General features: G+C 42.6%; 2 protein-coding genes across 6 annotated transcripts in view; one reads left to right on the forward strand and one right to left on the reverse strand.

Annotated features, from left to right (window-relative positions):
* INTS4 (integrator complex subunit 4) overlaps window positions 1–4,184 on the forward strand; it is a 39,311-nt gene extending 35,127 nt beyond the window's left edge. For both annotated transcript variants that reach the window (XM_010576585.1, XM_010576586.1), the window contains exons 22-23: window positions 89–209; window positions 2,630–4,184. In XM_010576585.1, coding sequence (XP_010574887.1) covers window positions 89–209; window positions 2,630–2,823 — 315 coding nt within the window. In that variant the 3' untranslated portion in view covers window positions 2,824–4,184. The remainder of the gene's footprint in view (window positions 1–88; window positions 210–2,629) is intronic.
* Window positions 4,185–8,366: 4,182 nt separating this feature from the next.
* On the reverse strand, window positions 8,367–19,571 carry AAMDC (adipogenesis associated, Mth938 domain containing). 4 transcript variants are annotated; one of them, XM_010576588.1, is made up of 5 exons: window positions 19,464–19,496; window positions 17,222–18,912; window positions 15,629–15,779; window positions 10,989–11,084; window positions 8,367–10,235 (listed from the first exon to the last, which is right to left on the reverse strand). In XM_010576588.1, exons 3-5 carry the CDS (start codon window positions 15,758–15,760, stop codon window positions 10,095–10,097), a joined length of 369 nt encoding a protein of 122 aa, XP_010574890.1. In that variant the 5' UTR covers window positions 15,761–15,779; window positions 17,222–18,912; window positions 19,464–19,496; the 3' UTR covers window positions 8,367–10,094. The 4 variants fall into 4 exon arrangements, with proteins under 4 accessions (XP_010574890.1, XP_010574893.1, XP_010574891.1 ...); XM_010576591.1 differs by lacking the exons at window positions 17,222–18,912; window positions 19,464–19,496 and adding an exon at window positions 19,548–19,571; XM_010576589.1 differs by lacking the exons at window positions 17,222–18,912; window positions 19,464–19,496 and adding an exon at window positions 16,967–17,213.
* Window positions 19,572–19,681: the final 110 nt, after the last annotated feature.

The raw sequence follows: 19,681 nt of genomic DNA on the forward strand, positions 1-19,681 counted from the left end.
CTTTTGTTTCGCGCCAGCGGCTATTCTGGTGCCCAAGTTTTTTTTTTTTTTTTTTTTTTCCCTTTTTTTCCCCCCCCCCCCCCCGTAGGTATTGTATCCAGATGGACAAGCACAGCTAATCCATCCTAAACCAGCTGACTTTCGAAATCCTGGTCCCGGAAGGCACAGACTGATAACTCAGGTTTACCTCTCACACACAGCCTGGACAGGTAACGTTAACGATACAAATTCATGTGATTGTGTCGCCATGCTTTTCTAAGATAGGAGTGTGTCTTGCTTGATCCTGGTCTCCTGCACACAAGACGTGCATGCCCACAGTCTTGGGGGGCTTTCAGGATCCTGGAGTCTACAGCTGTTGTCAATGCTACCCTTAGCGTTGCTCAGATTTCTGTTCTCGCAGCCTTTGAGCAGTTACATCTCCCTGGTTGACAGGGCAGTGCTGCTCCGTAGGTGACTGGAGGGGCTGCTGTCGTGGGAGGGGAAGGCGCTTTCTACGTGCTGGGGGTTGCACGTGCAGTCTTGCGGCGCTGAGAGCACGTATTCAAGGTGAGGTCACCCGCTTCTGTGCAGAGCAAGATCAGTTGCAGGAGTCAGGCCTGCATCCTTATTTAAAGGCAAGAAGTCATGGTAAACTGATTTCATTGTAATTCATTGTTTTAGACCTGACAGGTACTTTGAGCAGGGCAGAGAACCTTTGGAACTGTGTGTACTCAACAGTACAATTTCACTGCTGTTTAAACTTTCACCCTTTTAAATGCCCTAAAAACCCACCCTTTAGCTGTGATGAAATATGTAACTCCAGCATTCACGTTCAGTCTCAGTTGGCATTCACACTTCCCTGTGAAAGTACTTCAGTAATTGGCTTGTGGACTTCAAACAATAAAAGCAGAGGGTATTTGTTCGCAGCTCCCTTTGTCCTGTTTTCTTTTAATCCCTTCACTTTTATTTAAATGTGGGCTTTTTTTCTGGGCAGTTATTAATAGGGTTTGGTGACCTTTTTTTTTTTTTAACCCACAGAGTTTTGTTTAGTGCCATGTTCTTTCACATACTCCTCTGTCTAGCATTTCCATGGTGTACTCCTTCATCCTGCTATCTTTGTTTTATTTTGGAGAAGAAAAAATGGTATTGTTTCTATGACTGGAAGTATACGGATTTAAATGGTCATCCTGTACCAGAGGGAGCTGAATCAAGTCCTTATTTCTGCTTCTGCAGTGTTCAGTGGAAGGGCGTTTTAAGTATGGCCCTAGGGGATTCTGTTCTGGTGTCTCTCCTAGCCATTATTTTAACTATTAACTTTGACATTGGCACTTACCCATATAAACCATGGGGAGGACACCAAGCTGGGAAGGGTTCAGGGCAGGGAGTCAGAATTCAAAATGGAGAAACTGCCTTAAATCAAGACAGTGAAACTTACTGAAGGCCAGTAAAAAGTGTGTGCTTAGGAAGGAGAATGCCCAAATACAAAGCAGAGATTAACTGATAGGCGTATAGCAGAAGCAATAGAGGTGACTGCAAGCGACAAATAAAAGAAGAGTTGACAGTATGGGAAAAGGCAAGTCTCGGGGAGGTGTTAGCTGAACTGTGGGATAACTGTGGAAAAAGGTTATTTCTTGTGTTCTGTCTGGGACTGATGACATCTCGGCTGCAGTTCTGGGCATCGCATCTTAAAATTATGTGGGTTTCAGTAGGTTTCATTTAGGTTTCAGTAACGTGGTCCTGTTGTGGGTTAACCCTGGTATATGGTTAAGCCCCACACACCACCCGGTGCTCGCTCACTTCCCCTCACCCCCGGTGGGATGGGGAAGAGAATCAGAAGGGTAAAAGTGAGAAAACTGGTGGATATTGCACCGTTCAGTAGGAGCTAAAACATCCCTGTGTCATCAGCACTGTTTTGGTCACAAACCCAAAACGTAGCACCATGAGAGCTACCATGAAGGAAAACGAACTTGATCCCAGCCAAAACCATTACAAGTCCCTAAGGAAAAGTCCTAAAGGAATCAGGTTTTTCAGTCTAGAAAGGAACTTTTTGATGGGGCTATAGTCCAGCATGCTGCTCAGAGTCACACTATGTAGACTGAAAGCCCAATTTTTGTTATGACCACTGGGAGAAGAACCAAGTGGAATTGCCTTATGGGCAGTATTAGGAATATCTGTCTACCTGCTGAGGTGGTGAAGGAGCAGAAAGGGCTGTCCTGCCGTGTAAAAACCTCCCAACAAGAGAATCTTCGAGTAGTCTCCTCTGCTGTGAGTCTTATCAGACATCATCTGGATTTACTTGATCCTGCCATAAAAATATAGGTAGCAAGACCACCTAGTTCTATGGTCTTTTCTGATTTTATTATTATTTGGTTGGAGTTACTTTTAATAGTTATTTTTGAAATTTGCTATTTTCAAGTTAGTCATGGGATTCTCTTTTTAAGCTGTGACAAAAGGGGGGGGCACACATCTAAAACGGTGCTTAGTTCTACTGTGCTGAATGTAATGACAGTGTTGTGTTTTCAAACACCAGATTGGATTCTGGTCAGCCCAGAATGGCTCTGTACTTAACCCAGTATATATGAGAGAAAATTTCATTCAGTATTGGTTGTTGACTCTGTGATGACAGGGTTGTTCTGTTTTTTCTCTGCAGAGCCATGTCAGATTGAAGTGCGGTTGCTGCTGGCTTACAATTCGAACAGGAGCAAGGCATCTGCGAAAATTCTTAAATCTACCTGGAGCGAGAGCTTGGAGGCTCTCCCACAATCTGAAAATGGCATAGAGGGGACCATACCCTTCAGCAAACCTGTCAAAGTTTATATAATGCCCAAACCTGCCAGACGGTGAAATCTGCCACTAAAAGAAATATATTTATGAGCTTGTTGGGTTACATGAAAACAATATACAGTGTTCCAAGATAGTGAACCAAACCAAAACAGTTTTATACTTGTGTAAAAAAAGTCAACCACAGAAATAAAGCGGCTGAAGAACGATTGCTCTCCTCTGCTAAGAAGCAGACTGCCCAATACAGGAGTTATTCATCTAGTTAAGAGTAGTTTCAAGAAAATGGAGGTGTTTCTATATTGAATCAACAAAATCAAGACAGATCTCCATCAGCATTCCAGGAGTAATTTCATTGGGCCGTATCTTCAGTTTTTACTTACCAAAAGTTTCTCTTTAAGGCCTCCAGGTTTTCTGCTATGTATTTACTAGGTATTTACTATGTAAATGCTTAGGCGCATAAATCAATGTTATTTTTACAGTACTCTGAAATGAAGCTAAGGAGTTTGGTTTTTTGTGGGGGTTTGTTGAGGGGTTTTTTTTTGAATGCCTAAAACTTGTATTTGTGCATTGGTACCGAAATTCTTAGTGGGAAAAAAAAATAATTCTAAAGTGCTATTGTTCTTGTGTAGGAACTGCACCTCAAAGTGAAATTGCCAATTGCCGTAGGCTAAATCCTGAGCTATTTTACATCCTGTACAGCTGTTCTGAAGCTAGGACAGTTTTGGGGAGGGCACAGGTTGTTCATGTTGTGGTGTGGGGGGAGGAGGAACCTGTTGGCGCAAGCAGCAGAACTTCAGTTAGCAGGACATGGAGTTTAATTGAGTTTACATAAAAAGGAGTCAAACGTATTAATTTCTGAATTGTAATCCAGTTCTCCTGTTGCATATTTGTATGTCTTCAGGAACAATGCAATTAAATACCATGGGTTGGAAAATTACTAACCCCATCCCACTAAGTTCTGCAGAATTTCTTTCTTTGTGGTGATCTTGGCGTGAAGCAATCTTACTGAGATGAGAAAATCTGTTTAGTTTTTCAATTCAGCAGCAGTTTTGGCAGTCAAAGTCTTTCTGATCAGCTGAAGTAGCCAAACATGCTCTCAATTAAGTAGCAGTCAGGCAGCTCGTCAGTGTTCCCCTAAGGAGGTGAGCTGGGAGTACGGAGGGACAAGAACTTATGAAAAACATGATCCTTCTGGCATTCCTGTTGGAAAGTGTGTCTGTGCAAGGCTTCAGTGGACTGAGGAACCTCCTAGGATTAGTAGCAATCCTTTGGTAGGATTTTCTAGGAGCGCTTAATGTGTGAAACTTTATAGTGCAGCAGCCAAATGTTACCTGTGTTCAGAAATCAATTGATAAAAAAAAAAAGAAAAAAGTGTATTTTTAGCAAGTAAACAAAGTAGTGAAGAAATACTTTCCAGTTGTACAGAGATTGGTGTAAATAATAACCCCTTATGTGCTTTCCCACAATAAAATTGGAAAACTCATGCTAATCTGTTTCCTCTTTATTATATGAGTGAACGTGCATGCCTGCATGGTCCTAGGCTAGTAAGAGATTACGGCAAGTTTTTGTGATTTTGTTTTGAGTTTTTTAGTACTGACATGTTGTGCTCCAAAGACTCATAACCATAAAACTGTTCAGCTGCTTTAGGTATTCTTGAATTAAATATCCTTTCTTAGTGCTACTGCTCTTACAAACTGGTTTTTGGTATTTCACCGATAGGGTGCTGCTGTGAAAACCTGCACGTGTAACAGCCGAGTTGTTACCATCTGACTTCTCTTTGGCATCCTCAGCTCAGTTCCCAGCAGACAAGGGTTGGTGCACATCTCTTACTGTGAAGCTGTGTCCGGACAGGTACTTGATGGTTGAACTAGCTCATTAGACTTTTTTTTTTTTCCTCTCTCAATTTTACACTTCACCAGTATTTCTGCAGTTTGTCATCCCAATAAACGCTTCTAATTTAAATGGTATCCATACGCTCCAGGCCACGACCGATGCTTTGGTGGGCAGAGCGGAGACCAGGGGCTGAGGGAATGCCCGTTCAGTCCTGAACGCCGCCCCTTGCTGTCAGCGCAGCGAAGCTTTCGTGCTCCTGGTGGACCTGCAGATAAACCCTCTGGGTTAGCCAGCTGTCCGGCATAAACTCTGCCTTTCTTCAAGGTAGTTCGGCTGCTCTGTGGTTATCGGTATTTGAGTTATGATTTATCGTTTGTTCCCAGGCCACAGATGACCAAACAGCTACTCCATTCTGGACAGGTTTGGGTTTTTTTTGGTTTTTTTTTTTTTTTTCAGTATCGAAATCTTGGCATCTTTCTCTCTTTTTGAGCACTGGAACAAATTTCTACTGTGTTGCTCCCCTTGTGCTGTGCTTGAGCTCCTTTCACATAATATACTAGGCAAAGATCACTCACCTTCTGTATTACCACCAGCTGAGAATCAAATACTGAAGGACTATAAAAAAGTTCTTCACCTGTAATTTCAAGATGCCTAAAACTACTTGAAAATTAAGACTGCTACAAACATTTCCAATCTCCTAATGAGAGTATTCCATAGTTGGCTTCTTGATTGCATCCTGTATTTTTTTCTCTTGATTCCTAGTTTGAATTGTGGAGGAAATCGTACGTTTTTCCTTTTCTTCTTAGGTTTCATCTATTCAAGCAGATGACTAACTCATTGGCATTTTAACTGAATTGAAAAAAAAGTGTTCTGTAACACTGATGATCTTAAGATTCAATATCAAATGCTGTTTCCTTAACACTGTACTCTTTCCAAGATTCAAATTTACCTTTGAGTTCCCCACTACGTAGGTAAGCAGACTTGTAAACATAGAATCGCAGAATGGTTTGGGTTGGAAAGGACCTTGAAGACCATCTAGTTCCAACCCCCCGGGACACCTTCCGCTAGACCAGGTTGCTCCAAGCCCCATCCAACCTGGCCTTGAACACTGCCAGGGATGGGGCATCCACAGCCAGTCTGGGAAATCTGTGCCAGTGCCTCACCAACCCTCGTAGTTAAGAATTTCCTCCTTACATCTAATCTAAATCTACCCTCTTTCAGTTAAAACCATTACCCCTCATCCTGTCACTACACTCCCTGGTAAAACATCCTTTGTAAAACATCCCTCGTAACTACCTTATATTGGAGCAGGTCTTTCTGTACAGTACACTACTACTCTCTTGCTACTATTCTCTACCTTTTCCCTTCTTACTGAGTATGTGTTTGCTTTTGTTACTTTTTGGTTGGTTGGTTGGTTTTTTTTTTAACTGCTTACCTTGATCTCCAGTTTATTTTAGCTTACCTTCTCTTTTAAATGCATTTTCACACCATGTTCCAACATACGGAAAATGTGAAAGGAAATTTGTATAAAAGGTAAGCATTCTGAGATTTTGTTGTAGTTGTTTAAGTCTAGATACTGACTTTTTCCTCCCACCCTCAGGTTAGGGACATTTAGGCTTTTCTGCTCTCAACAATACTGGAGTTCACGCTCTCTGTGGAGCTCCAGGACTTTGTGTCATCTCAGAAGCGTCTCTATCCATTCACTGGTTGTCCTTTAATTTCGGCTAACACTATACTTCTGCACTGCAATAGCCTAAGAGATAATTGATCTCGGAATGAAAAGAAAAACAAAGGGCCGTACCCGTGCACAAAGCTAATTCGCATCTTTCATCTCTATTGAAGAGAGGGAACAGAGCACTTCAGATCACAATCACCGGAGTACAGGGAGATTCTGTTCTCTCAGATGTTTGCCAGTGAAGGAACATGGTGCCAGTAGAGAGCTGCAGCCATAGGGAGATTGAGCAATCCAGAATCAAGGGCAAATAATTTGCCAAAAACTAACAATGTTCAAATGCCACTCACCTCTGCATTTTACCTCCCATAAGGCTTAAGGGAAGAGGGTCAAGAATCTGACAGAGAGAGGAAAAGGTTGAGCTTAGTGGTTTGAAAACATGTTGTGTTTAACGTTTTTTCAGATTTAATTATACATGGCAAGTGTGTGTGTGGGAAGCCTAGCTCTGGATGCTTTTAATGGGAAATTCATCATCAGCTTGCTGCAGTCCACTGAAATTCATTAGGCCAATTCTTAGAACTTTGCAAGTAAATAATGCAATTATCAAGTCAAGAACTCCTAAAACAATGCATAAATGTACGTGGAACAAAGCTGAAGCTTACGAGATATTAACTCAAACCTGGTCTGACTTTCACACATCTGATCTTAAAAAGTACAGGAAAAACTAAGTGGGCAGGTACAGTCCCTGCAAAAAGTACTAAGCAAGTTCTTGGGAAGACAAAAGAACAGGGCAGGCATTTAAATTAGGACCATATGACATCATCTTGGGTTCCAGCTCACGGTGATGGGTTTCCTCTGGATTCCTGTCTTGCCTGTCTGAATTCTCAAATCTTTTGACCAAGTCAGAGATACAGTCGCTATTTTCATCTTATTTCACTTGCCTCATCCAGTTCATTCCTAGTAGCAGGCACTAGGAATGGGGGAGCAGGCTGCCTTTTCAGTTTACAATTTGCTAATGCAATATTGGTGGGACTTCAAAATGAAGTTTGAAGGCTCACGGATGCTAGGCTTTTGCACAAACGCTGCCCGATGTCCCTTAAAAATGCTGGTCGCGTCGCGTTCTGTGTGCCTGTGAGCCTTTTTATGGCCTCTTTCTCCTGGCTGCCAGCTCGCACGTGCTGCTTCGCAAAGATAAGGGCTGGGGACCAACCCGCTGGGCGGCGGAGCAGCTGGGGTGGAATCTGCCTGGCACCCGGCCCAGCCGCGGCTCTGCCTTAATGAGAGCATCAGGGTGGGAGTTCGCTGCCTACTGGGAGATCGTTTTCCTGGTGGGAGGCAGAGGAGTGGGGTATGCGAGAAATCCTGCCCTATAAAAGTGCATTCCCATGATTTGGGCGACGAGCCTGTAATTTTAGCAAATTATTTATGGCTCTAGCTGAAAGCAGCGATTTAAGAAAGATACCGTTCTGAGCTCTGGTTGAATTTTTTGATGAATCAGTCCCAGCTGTTTCCACCATGTAGCAAAGCCATTTCAGGCACCAAGGAGGAAATGGGGCTTTCAGGGACTGGAGCAGCCCAAGTGGAGCGGCCGCTTTTGTGGGAACTGACAAAGCTGACTTGGGAAGCTGTGACGAGAGCAGGAATAGAAGATAGGGATGGAAAAAACTTGCAGCAGATAATCACGTTGTGGACACCGAAATTTTGTGCTGATGGTAGCAAAACTTGGCGGATTTACCTTTAAAAAGAGAAATCCATTTCTCCCCGTTTGAGAAGTGGAATCTTCTGTATCCTACCGGTTGCCAAATGAAAGGCACAATTAAGAGGCTGCAGCACAAAGCTGGCTAGGGCGCACCTCTGAAAGTCACCTGGCAATGCTAGACGGGGTTTGCTCCTCCCATGCCTTTTGGGAGGGCAAAACACATCGCACTAGTGACAGGAGCTCATGGTATTTTTCTCAAATGCAGCACCTGGGCTGAGCAGTTTTGTTGGACGTGGCTTCATCATTAACGTGCCACATTAGTATGAAAATATTTTAAAAAACTGAAAAAAGGAAAAAAAAACCTGGAAGTGAAAGTTTAAGTCTTTGCTCAACTTCTCCTAACAGTGTAACTCACATATGGCAGTACTTAAAAAAAAATGGAATTGCCCTCTCAGTAAAAACCTTACAAAGCCTCTTCCTATTTAAGGCTGCCTTAAGGCCCAAAAGCTCACAAAATAACACAAATATATGACTGTGATCAAGAGAGTCAAACCACCTCCGCTGTAAGATAACGACATTTAATGCAAAAAGTCTTCACACTCTGCAGATTGGTAGGAACTGGTTCTACTGGCATTCCCTTGGGATGACTACGGTCTTCTGGGTCAGTGGTTCACCTTCTACTTCACACCATGCAAGTTATTCAGAAAATGTCATAGCAGTTGATGAGAATTATATCGGCTGTTGTGTCAGAGAGCACAGATGCAGCTGGAAAGGCAGTTCTTGCTGGTTTTGGTAAGATCTTGCCTCAAATATAGCTACACTAGTAGAAAATACTGGCATAATTAGGAGATGGCAAGATAAAATTTTCAAGTACTCACTTTCCCTTTGCTTTTACACCACATTGTATTTTATCAGATAAAAGGTTTTAAATGATTGCTAGAGCAAATAAACAGAAAAAGAACATAGTATTTTGTGAAGGGTTATTCTTGGGTCTTGGGAAAGTCGTGTTCTCATACTGATCTAAGCCTCTCTGCTACTACTTGGATAGCTCCAAGTGCCTCAGGGCTTTTATAGTGTCATCTTTGTACTTTCATTAATACACACAGACTTCATAGCACGGATCAAGAATTACTGAGCCTGGTGGGAAAAAAATCAACAGTAGGTAACTTGTAACTGGTAATATTAACAGAAGCCCACCAAGAACAGCAACTACGAGAACTTTTTAAATTTTCAGTGTAATAATATGCTTGTTGGCACAATGTTTAGGTCACCAGATAATGATGACCAGTGAGAATTCCCACATCTGTTCCAAACTTGCTAGCAGCAATTTAGACTGATTTCCTAAAGTTCAACATTTTATGTTGCAAAATCTACTTTTGTGATAAATCTTTCTGATGATTTTAAGCACAGAGATATTTTTGAATGGATACATCTTGTACCACTCAATCCTCCCAATTCACAATTAATAGGAAAATTCTTCAAGACCCAGATTTTGTGTTTATTCCCTGTAGACTTTTTTTTCCCTTTTTCCAGGTTCAATGTAAAATTTAAAAGTGGTAAATCATGTGATGTTCTTTAATTATCACAAACAGATCTGCATAGCCAATATCCTGACTGACGTCACCAGCAGGAGCTAAAGTTGTATGTTCTGGGTTAGCTTTTTAATTTATTTTAACTTATTTATACAGTGGTGGTAAAGTGCTTCTTTACCACCGGCTTTGTATCTCCCACTTGATTGTACTCACCAGCTATCTTATGGCTGCATTCCAATAGCCAGTAATGTAATTTCAGGCCATTTCCTAATAAAACTATTCAAAACCTAGTATCTTAATTTAGCCAACAGGTGAAAATTTAAGTAACCAGAACATGGACAGTCTTCAGAGGAAGTTTAGGTCAATCTTAAGAATGTATGGAAATGGTACTGTAATTAAATGATTTCATTAACAGCCCCCTTTTGTGAGCACTCAATTTGTTTAAATGCTGAACTAATAAACTGTCCTTGCATTTTAAATTGTTAATGCACAAATGCCTTGGCACGTAAGTCCACACTGTTGACTGTAATCTGATTCAGCGGAGAGGTGTGTCCGTGATTTGGCCGCGGTCAAGAAAGGCGGAGTGAGCTGTAACGCTTCAGCAGGTTGAATGGAAGACTCCCCCCACTTTGACACCCTGAGCAGCCAGCGCATTGTACTCTTCCACAGCCTTCTCTGTTTGCAAGACCAACACATCAATCCCGTTTTTCTTCAGATAGTCCACAGTGGATGGTGGAACCTTGGAAGAGAAAAGGAAATGGGAAGAGCAAGCATTAGGGTCTTTTCCCCTCACACCGTAAGGCTTGAAGAAAAACAGGTACTGGTGCCATTTGTTAGTAGATGCACTTAAGTAACTGATAGTAGCGAAATTGATAATATGCTCAGATATTGCTAAGATTGATTTAATTTTTTTTTCTCCTCAATAACCCTACTTTTTATATACACACTTCCTGTTTCTCCTTACACCGTTTAAAATGCAGCCCTTTCTTATAAACAGAGCTGGAGCTAAAGGTAATTAAATCTAAACAAGGTGTTACTCACCTCACCAAAAAGCTAAAGAATTGCTTCTCATGAAGTAAAGCTCAGCACTTCTGAGCTTCCTGTAGCTAGTTTCTCTGCTGAAATGACACCCTGCCAACATTAGTAACAAAAATGCCTAATTATCAAAGTATCTACAGCAGGCTAGAGAGCTAGTTCATAACCTATTCTAAGAGGGGGGGACTAATGACATTGTAAAAAATTCTCCTTGTTTAAATTGCTCCTGTAGCAGAACGTAAACCTGGTTTACTGCTTGACATTGACGCTAATACACAGGAGCTCAAATGCTGTTTCTTTCAGGAAGAGAAGGACTCCTGGCAGGAGCTCAGTCATGCTAACTCAGCATCCTGAATTTTTTCCTTCTTAGTAAAGCATCACACATTTTCCCCCAGCCCGCTAATCAGCGGGAAAACGAACAGTTCTAGTTTATGTTTCTCACGGAACAAAAACCTACCTGCAAAGCCTCACTCATGCCACGACCAATCACCATAGTTTTAACACCCTTCTTGACAACTTCTTCAAGGTCAGCTGGTTGCACTCCTGGAGAATGCTAAGTGTCAGGGGGGGAAAATAACAGTCTATGTACTGACAGCATCAACCAGGAAAGCTTCGTCTGTATGTTTTGAAGCTGTCCACAGAGTAGCAGGGTAAATTAGCAGTACCAAAACATAACACAACCCTCTTTCCTGCATACACACAGGAGAGAACATTGGTAATTAAAAAAGGTATTTTATATGCAGATGAAGGATGATAGTTAATCAATTGATGGCAATATTATCACTCTTTATTAAACAGTTAATAAAGAGATGCATCACACATTTCTAAAACATTTATGTCTAACAACTAGCATTTTATAAATATTAACAGTTAAAGTGAAATCAATAAATAGCAACATATTGCGGTTTGTTTTCCAATGAACAAGCCCTTTTTGTAATAAAGACTGTGGCAAGCCAAAGTTTACTCACTTTAATTACAAAGAGCTCCTCAAATAATTAAAATGATTAATTCTTTTCTTGTTTACTTTGCAAATCTCATTTACCAAAGAGGACTGAAACATATTGGTTAGTTTAATTTCAGTTAACGGTTTCCATTTCTGCACTATTCTTAATTTTGAGAAAGGAATATTTGAAACCAAACTCCTCAAAGAAAAAAAGAGCTTTAACAGCATGTTGATTGTTAACTATTAGTATGCTTTAAATACATGAATTCACAAATACACCAGTAATGTTAATATAAAGCATTATTATGTCATACTAATTCTCCTCCTGGATTCAATCTCTACGTATCTCTGTATAGCCAAGAGTAAGATACTATCCAACCTGTGGCTAGGATTTGGCCCCTCTGGTGTGCATTTTTTTTAACCCAAAAATAATTACCATAGGCCCCCCCCCCCCCCCCTTTTTTGGGGGGGTAGGATTCTTAAGTTCTTTTAGAGGACCAAGATGAGTTTCTCACTTGAAATAGGCAATGCCATGGTGGACTTCTGGAGAATGTTATTTTTATGATTCATGCCCTATACTTCCAGAAAATACTACCTTCTTTCAATGAATTTAGGTCAAAGCACCAGCTTAACAATTGGCTTCTGTTGTTCCATTAGTTAGTGAGCTTTTCTCTTTGACATCCTTGGGTCCTCTCTTGTTCTTTTTCCCCTGGCCAAGTCTTCAGCAGCTGATGCTGCAGCCTCACACAAGGTGTCGGAGTTGTTTCCTCAGCCCTGTCCTTGCCTCACCTTGCAGAACAGAGCAAGCCAGACTTTTCAACCTGAAACAAACACATGAGCTCCTGAAGTTGCAGGTGAGGGAAACCTTCCATGGTTGGGTGCCACTTTCAATGAGTGGATTAAATTTATCCTGCAAGAAAGGCTTTAGCCTGGCTGGTATCTGGAATTTCAGCAACAGAGATGGTTCACCTTGATGGTTCTCCAAGTTCACAGAATCACAGAATATCTTAAGTTGGAAGGGACCCATAAGGACCATCGAGTCCAACTCACTGCTCTTCACAGGACTACCCATAACTAAACCATATGACTAGGAGTGTTGTCCAGATGCTCCTTGAACTCTGGCAGGCTTGGTGCCCTGGGGAGCCTGTTCCAGTGACCGACCACCCTCTCAGTGAAGAGCCGTCTCCTAACATCCAGTCTGAAATTCCCCTTCATTCCATTTCCTCGTGTCCTGTAGCTGGTCACCAGGGAGAAGAGATCAGCACGTCCCCCTCCACTGCCCCCCTTGAGGAAGTTGTAGACTGGGATGAGGTCACCCCTCGGCCTTCTCTTCTCCAAGCTGAACAAACCAAGTGACCTCAGCTGCCCCTCCTAAGTCTTGCCCTCGAGGCCTTTCACCACCTTGGTTGCCCTCCTCTGGACACACTCAAATAGTTTGATGTCCTTCTTGTACTGAGGTGCCCAAAACCGCACACAGTACTCGAGGTGGGGCCACACCAGTGCAGCGTCGAGCCGGACAATCACCTCCCTTGACCGGCCAGCTAGGCTGTGCTTGATGCACCCCAGGACACGTCTGGTCCTTTTGGCTGCCAGAGCCAAAGGCTGTGCCCATTGACATTTGATATCTGCACCTAGAACGCAGAGGTCACTTTTTAATATGCTGAGCTTTCTCAGACCGAATTATTGCAAGTACATGTTTATGACAGAATAGGTAATGCTTTTCCTTTGGGTTTTTTTAAAGCTGACTCAAAACTTAGACAAAAAGAACTGGTACGTTTTACTGCAATTACAATAATTAGATTGCTGGGGAAGGTTTGCTGTCATATGATAAGTACTCTTGAGACATTAAAGCCATGGAACAAAAGGATTTTCTTCGGTTACACAAGACACTCTGATGTGGGGGCTTCCGCATGTTTTGTAGGAAACTAGTGTCATTAAAGTAACATGATGGAATGACTGTATCGTTCCTGATTTGACAGCTGGAAGGGAAGAGGAAGGGCAGTAGAATTTCTTGCCTATTTTGTTCTCCGGCCTTCCTTTCAGGAATTACTACTTCTTTTCTCCCATTAGCAGACGGCACTGATTTGCAGCCAGCCAGGGAGGCTGCCTTTCATCCCCAAGGGTTAAGGTCATAAGAACTATTACAGTTAGTTACAGAACCTTGCAGAGCCAGTTATACAATTTGCCCGATGAAAGAACTATATACTAGACAGCAGCCTGATAGCAGAGAAGGAAAGGAAGCAATTTGTCCCACACTGTAGTTGGAAATAAGACCAGCATTGCTTGTTTCCCAAACTTCAGCTCCACCTACCCGTAGGAAAAACATGCTCAAAGAAAGTAGGCACACTGTAGTCTACCGTAAAGAAACACGCAGAAAATGCATCTGGTGAATTTCCAGTGCTGATCAGATTAACTTTTTTGTACTTCCAGAGCTGGAGATGCAGTTTAGAAAAGCTTAGTTCTATTCTCACATTTGTCACTTGCTATTTGTTTTTAAACCAAATCACCTAACTCCTCATAGCTGCAAGGGGGATAGAACTGACCTACAGCAGGAGCTTTACAAGTGACTTATATAAGGCAAAACCTAAATAGGTGTTTTTTACTTCCAGATCATATAAAAAAGGATGCCAGAAAACCTACCTCCCCAAATAACTTCCCCTCCCCCTCTGATTTTAACATAGACTTGTTTTTCTTGTTTCAGTTGGAGGACTCCTCTAAGGACTTTTATGGACTTAAAGCTTTTATTTGTCACCTGAAGATATCACTTGTTAGAAACTTTAAAAGGAACGTACGGCCTCCTAAAGGTTAGTAGGTGGTTATAATTTGAAACCAAAGTTTTCAAGTGGTCAGAATTAATATCAAAATGTGATTGAGCTGGGAACTAGTTGGGAACTTTTCAGCTACTGTAGCTGTTCTGCTTCTCCTGTCCTATGTGTGTATAAACCAGGAAAACAGTATCGTCAAACAAACAAAAAGTGACTCTCACCACCCAGTTGAACAGCCAGGGAAAGCTTCATTTTTTATAATCAGACCACAGATGAAATATATTTTAAAAGGTTACATACACAGCTATCTTTCTCTCTGCAAGGTACAGATATCTTTGCATGACAGCACTAACTTTCTCTTGGCGTTACATACTCTGTATAAACTGAACTCTGACAGCTTAAAAAAGTTCTGTTCCCCCAAAGATTACAGATGAAGTTCCAAAACCAAAGGTTCTACCCTTCAGTTGTGTCAAAATGAATTCAACAGAGCTATATCCTCAGTGCAGATAGAGCTGCCGGTGCTGGGTCTAAGACCTGATCAGTACATAGTTCTTCTGTGCTTTAACTTTTTCTTAGAAAGTATGGATTTTTTTCTTCTAGCCAATACAGCTATCCTACTGCAAGCCCTAATATGGGGAGAATTATCAACATCAAGTTCCTAATGCAATAGATGTTACGCTGCTTCTAAATCTGGAACATCAATACCAACTATTCCATGTACTTTTATACAATTCTGATGATAGCATTTACAGATAAAGTTTAAAAATTGTGAGGGCAAGCACTTAGTATATGGCTACCAAGAGAAGTCATTGTGTGGTTAGCCAGACTGTGAGCTTTTCATGGAGAAACCAGTGTGTATGACACTGTATCTGCATATTTTTCCTCTGAAATAAGTACAAGGGACCCCAAGGAAAAGGATATAAACTAAACCACATGCATTGTTGTCTTCCAAGCACATAAGGTCAGTTACTGTCAATTTAACTTCCCATAAATTTCTTTCCTCTCCCACTCAAGACAACTTTTGTTTACACAGTCTGAAAAAAGGTTGTTACCAGCATCTTATGACAATCGCACTCCTAATCAAACGCAGAATCCTGTTTGAGACCTCTAAGGTGTGTGAGAGTGGTCTGGTCAGGGTAGCTGTAAGGACTGGTGGCAACAGTTGCTACACCCTGTCACTTGCAGGACGTTGTGTGTCTGCAGTCCTCTGACCTCTCTGTACAGTCACTTCTAAAACACACACTCAGTTCTTCCCAGGAAAAGTCTAACGGTTAGACGAAAGCAAAAGGCAGCTGGCTGAATTTCTGGCTGGAACTGTAACAACTGTTCTCTGGACCATTCTCAGAGTCCTGTTTAAAATGCAGGATGGATAGTAAACAGCAAACTTACATTAGTCCCAGTTTCTCTCCAATCCCAGGTTCGGCTTCCTCCTGGCCATACTTTGCAGTCCTTATATGTTGTAGAGCAGCCTTTCACCTTCATCTGACCCCAAGAAAGGGAAGCAATTTCAGGGGAAGACATCACAAAGTTGAACCAAAGTCTGGAAAAAGGATATTTAATACATAACATCAGGCTAACATATGCAGCATGTTAATAAAAACAGAAAATTCTGTCCTTGCCCCAAGGAGCTAGGAAGGAAACGCTATTACAGACTTTATCTACATGATTTTCTGACAACAGAATTGAACTGAGGATCAGCAGATTTGTTGAATTACCAGTCCTCTTGGGGATTTTGTGCAGGATTTTGGGCAAATCATTTTACATGCTAAATCTGTACAAGTATTGGGTGCTCAACTTTTAAAACTATCGGCAGGGATCAGGTCCCAGAATATCCCCTCACATCTGGGTTTTAATCTTCTCCCCAAAATGTACAATGAAGATGATAATAATTTCCTAAAATATCTGAGAGATACACTGTTTCTTTGGCCACTTTATTAATGTAAAGCCGTAAATGAGGTTAAAAAAATCCCAAACAAACCAACCCAATAGACAAGCCATGAACAAAATAATGGCATTGCCATATTGCTGCAGCAAACAAGACGTCCAGAGACCTAAAGGGGTCAAGCCTTCTTTCCCTAGTCATTCCTTCCAGAGGCCAAGTCTCCCTATGTAATGTCTCAGGACAGTTAAACACTCAATATCTTTTCTACTGTTTGACCTCAATCTTCATTGTTTCAACTTAAACCCATTATTTCTAATCCTTTCTGTGGTGGACAAGGAGAACAGCTTAATCTGTCTTTTCCCCCATCTTTTGTTTTCCTGAGGACTTAACTCTTAGTCTTTTTTCCTTTCTTTTAGATTAAATAAACTTCCCTTCAGTCATGTTTTCTAAATCTCTGCTTATTTTCTCCTTTTTTTCCCTGGCAGCCAACAATTGTTATGCATCTTTCCTTTATGTCTGTTGCCTAGAACTAGACAGAGTGCTCCAGCTGAGACCTTATCACCGCTGCTATAGACCAACCGCTTTTTGGTATTAGCCGCAGTCATTTTTAGATCTGCTATCACAGTCACAGCTGGGCATCAGTAGGGCAGGGACTCTGCCTCATAAAGCACCACCTCACCCCACCATGAGAGCTTACGCCCTCTTCGCAGTCCTTCACGTTACTGCAGTCTGATTGCTGGTGTGATTCTGGCAGTAGGCGACAAGAGGCGACTCACACGGCGATACCCTGGGAACGCGTGAGACTAGCATGGCAGTCAACTGACACATCTCAAGGATGGAGTCACCTTTTTGCCCTTCCAGTTCAGAAGGAAGATGGTCTGAAATCCGCATTATGAAGAAAACTGGTTGTTTCTGCAGTAAAAAGAGCTCTGCTCCTGGATGATCCAGAAAACCTCAGTGCCAGATCCTTCCAGATAAGCAGTTTCTCATCCTTTACTTGTTAATTGTTCAAATTCACCAGAAAAAAAGAAATCAATCATGGAACCCTGGTGGCACAGATTAAAGAGAGAGCCCTCGCAAAAGAGAAATCTTTGGATTACCAGGCTGCCAGTCCTCCTGGAAGCCTCCCTTCCTGTCTTGCACGTGCTACAGCAAACCACAGTTCAGCTAGACAGGAGATGCTCTTCTCGGATTGCCAGGAGCAGACCTCAGCATCCTGCTTCAAACATCACATGAAGTAGAAACTGCATTACTTTGGACTCAGCACAGGACTGAGTCTGCCAGAGGTGCTTCTTCCACAGAATAGCGGGGCGATTCTTTTCTTTCTTGTTCCTTTGTGAAGTTAGTGGCACATGTGCCCTGCCAAACAGGAAGCCAGGCAAGCAGCTATGGGGGAGCGAAACTTGCTTGGATTCATATATTCTAGATTCTCTCACTACACATCCGCAACGCAATGGATTCAAACGAAGGTGTGTAAGACTGTTTTTCCAAAAAACTGCTTGAAGGGAGATTATAGCAAAAGAAATAACCCACAATAGTCCCAACAGAATGAATCACCCATCAACAAAAGTGTAAAGGCTGAAAAAACCACCCAGAACCTGGTTCTGAAGAATGAAAATAACTTTTGCCTGTGCTAGTTTTGAGAGGAAATGGCAGAATTAGACCTGGAGGGTAGACAGAGGTGAACGAACAATAAAATGATTAGGAATATCAGACTCTCCAATCTAAATGGTATTACAAGGCTGGGACTGTGCGATCAAACAGGCACAAACTGCAAATGGGCAAGCAAGGGTTCCATACTATCTTTTCCAAACAGCACAAAAATATGTAAATAACAGAAACGAAGAAATAAAACTTGAAAGCCATAAATAAAAATTTTTCATCTAAAATGATTTCCCATAATACTGCCAGAGAATATCAGTAAGGTCAGGTCATTTAACTAATAAGAGTACCTTAAATTGGAGTAAGAATGAACTTTTTAACAGGAACTTTGTACATTCTTGACGCAGGGCATGGTCCAATCACAAATCAGCAAGGAGTAGGAAAATATTCCCAGCAAATTAGTTGTTTTTTTAATTATTCACTGTGACAAATGTACAGCACCAAAATACACAGTACCACTTAAGACCAAAAGAGATCATGAACTATAAGACTCACATGTATAACCTAAAATAGCAATTTCTGTAAATTGCAGTAGTCCAAATGCAAAGAGACATGGAGGAGAAATGGTTCAGGAATCTATAAGCAAAGTTGTAAGAGTTTAAAAACATAGGAAGTAAAGGAAGCAGAAGAGCTTAGAAGGAGGCAAAATACAAGTTAATGCAAGGAGACTATACTGAAAGAAAGAAAGGAACCAGTGGCTAAGGATGGCAGAAGACAAAAAACATCTGAGAATGAAACGGAAGAAACTTGAGACTGAAGTGCAGTCGGGCAAGCAGGTGGATTTTAAAATCGCCAGCACACCTGCCTTCTGTGAAGGTAAATGTTGTTTCAGAGTAGCACCCACCAGCAACAAATAGAATAAAAGAGGTGAACGAGAGCAGTGCACCAGAGAATATTTTATGGAGAGACTGCAGAAGGAAAGAATGTTTCATAAAGTCCAAGGCACAACCCAAGATTGAAGAGGATAAAGGTGAAAGAGCAAATCAGTATATATCAAGTTTTGGGTAGAACAACTCCTGCAAGGTGTCAAAAGACAACGTAGTTCTCCAGCGCTGCCTGGGAACAGGGTCAGCAGGTGAAGGTGGGCGACTTCCCTGCAGCCAGTGCCATTTCAGAAGTGATAGAGCAGCTGGGAAAGAGGTCAGGATTTAAAAACTGATGGCAGAAAGGCAAGTAGAAAGGACGGGCTAAGTCTAAATGAACTGGGTAGGGAGGGGGCAGATGTCAAGCTTAAGAACTAGGAAAACATTTTTGGGGAACTCGGTAATCTAATTTTGCTGGGGAGCCTGATGAAGGCGAGTTATTGGGGGAGTCACGGAGGGTGGGGTGCTGGTAAGAGGAGAAGAGGAAGAACAAGGCGGGGAGGGGGGAAAGTCCAGAGAACCGAAAGAAGCAGGGGCAGGGGGTACAAACGTGAGGAGGCAGGCGCCTGGATGCAGAGGGCGAGCGGCACAGCTCTTGTACAACCCCCCCCCCCAAAAAAGGCCCTGCGAGGCGGCCCAAGGCCCCGCCGCCTCACGCCACTCTCTCCCCCGCCGGGCGGGAAGCGACCCGCTCCACGGAGCGCCTCCTCGTCCGCGGGACCGGGAACCGAGCCGAGCCGCCCTCCCTTCCCTTCCCTTCCCGCCGCCCCCCTCACACTGAGGTGATCCGTTACAACCGTTACGCGCCCGCTCTCACCGCCACACCCGCGCGCGACCCCCTGCCCCGCCGGGCGCAACCTCCACCTGTCCCGCGACACTAGGGAGGGGGGAGGAAACATACCCTGCCCTCTCATTGGCCAGCGCTACCTGCCGGTCCCACCCCCTCGCCCATTCCGATTGGCCAGGCCGGCGGCCTATCCCCCCCCAACCTCCCCTTTATAAATAGCCCCGCCCCGCCCAACCGCCCCTCCGCCT

The sequence above is a fragment of the Haliaeetus leucocephalus genome, unplaced genomic scaffold (assembly GCF_000737465.1).
Source record: "Haliaeetus leucocephalus isolate CR32 unplaced genomic scaffold, Haliaeetus_leucocephalus-4.0 Scaffold536, whole genome shotgun sequence".
NCBI classification, from domain to species: Eukaryota; Metazoa; Chordata; class Aves; order Accipitriformes; family Accipitridae; genus Haliaeetus; species Haliaeetus leucocephalus.

Bases quoted from the DNA above. Each gene is read 5' to 3' on its own strand.
- AAMDC (XM_010576591.1), bottom strand. From the start codon at position 15,760: ATGTCTTCCCCTGAAATTGCTTCCCTTTCTTGGGGTCAGATGAAGGTG. The intron at 11,085-15,628 runs GTAAGTTTGCTG...CCTGACACTTAG, and splicing joins GGAGAGAAACTGGGACTAAT to CATTCTCCAGGAGTGCAACC. The intron at 10,236-10,988 runs GTAGGTTTTTGT...TTCTCTTCCAAG, and splicing joins GCATGAGTGAGGCTTTGCAG to GTTCCACCATCCACTGTGGA.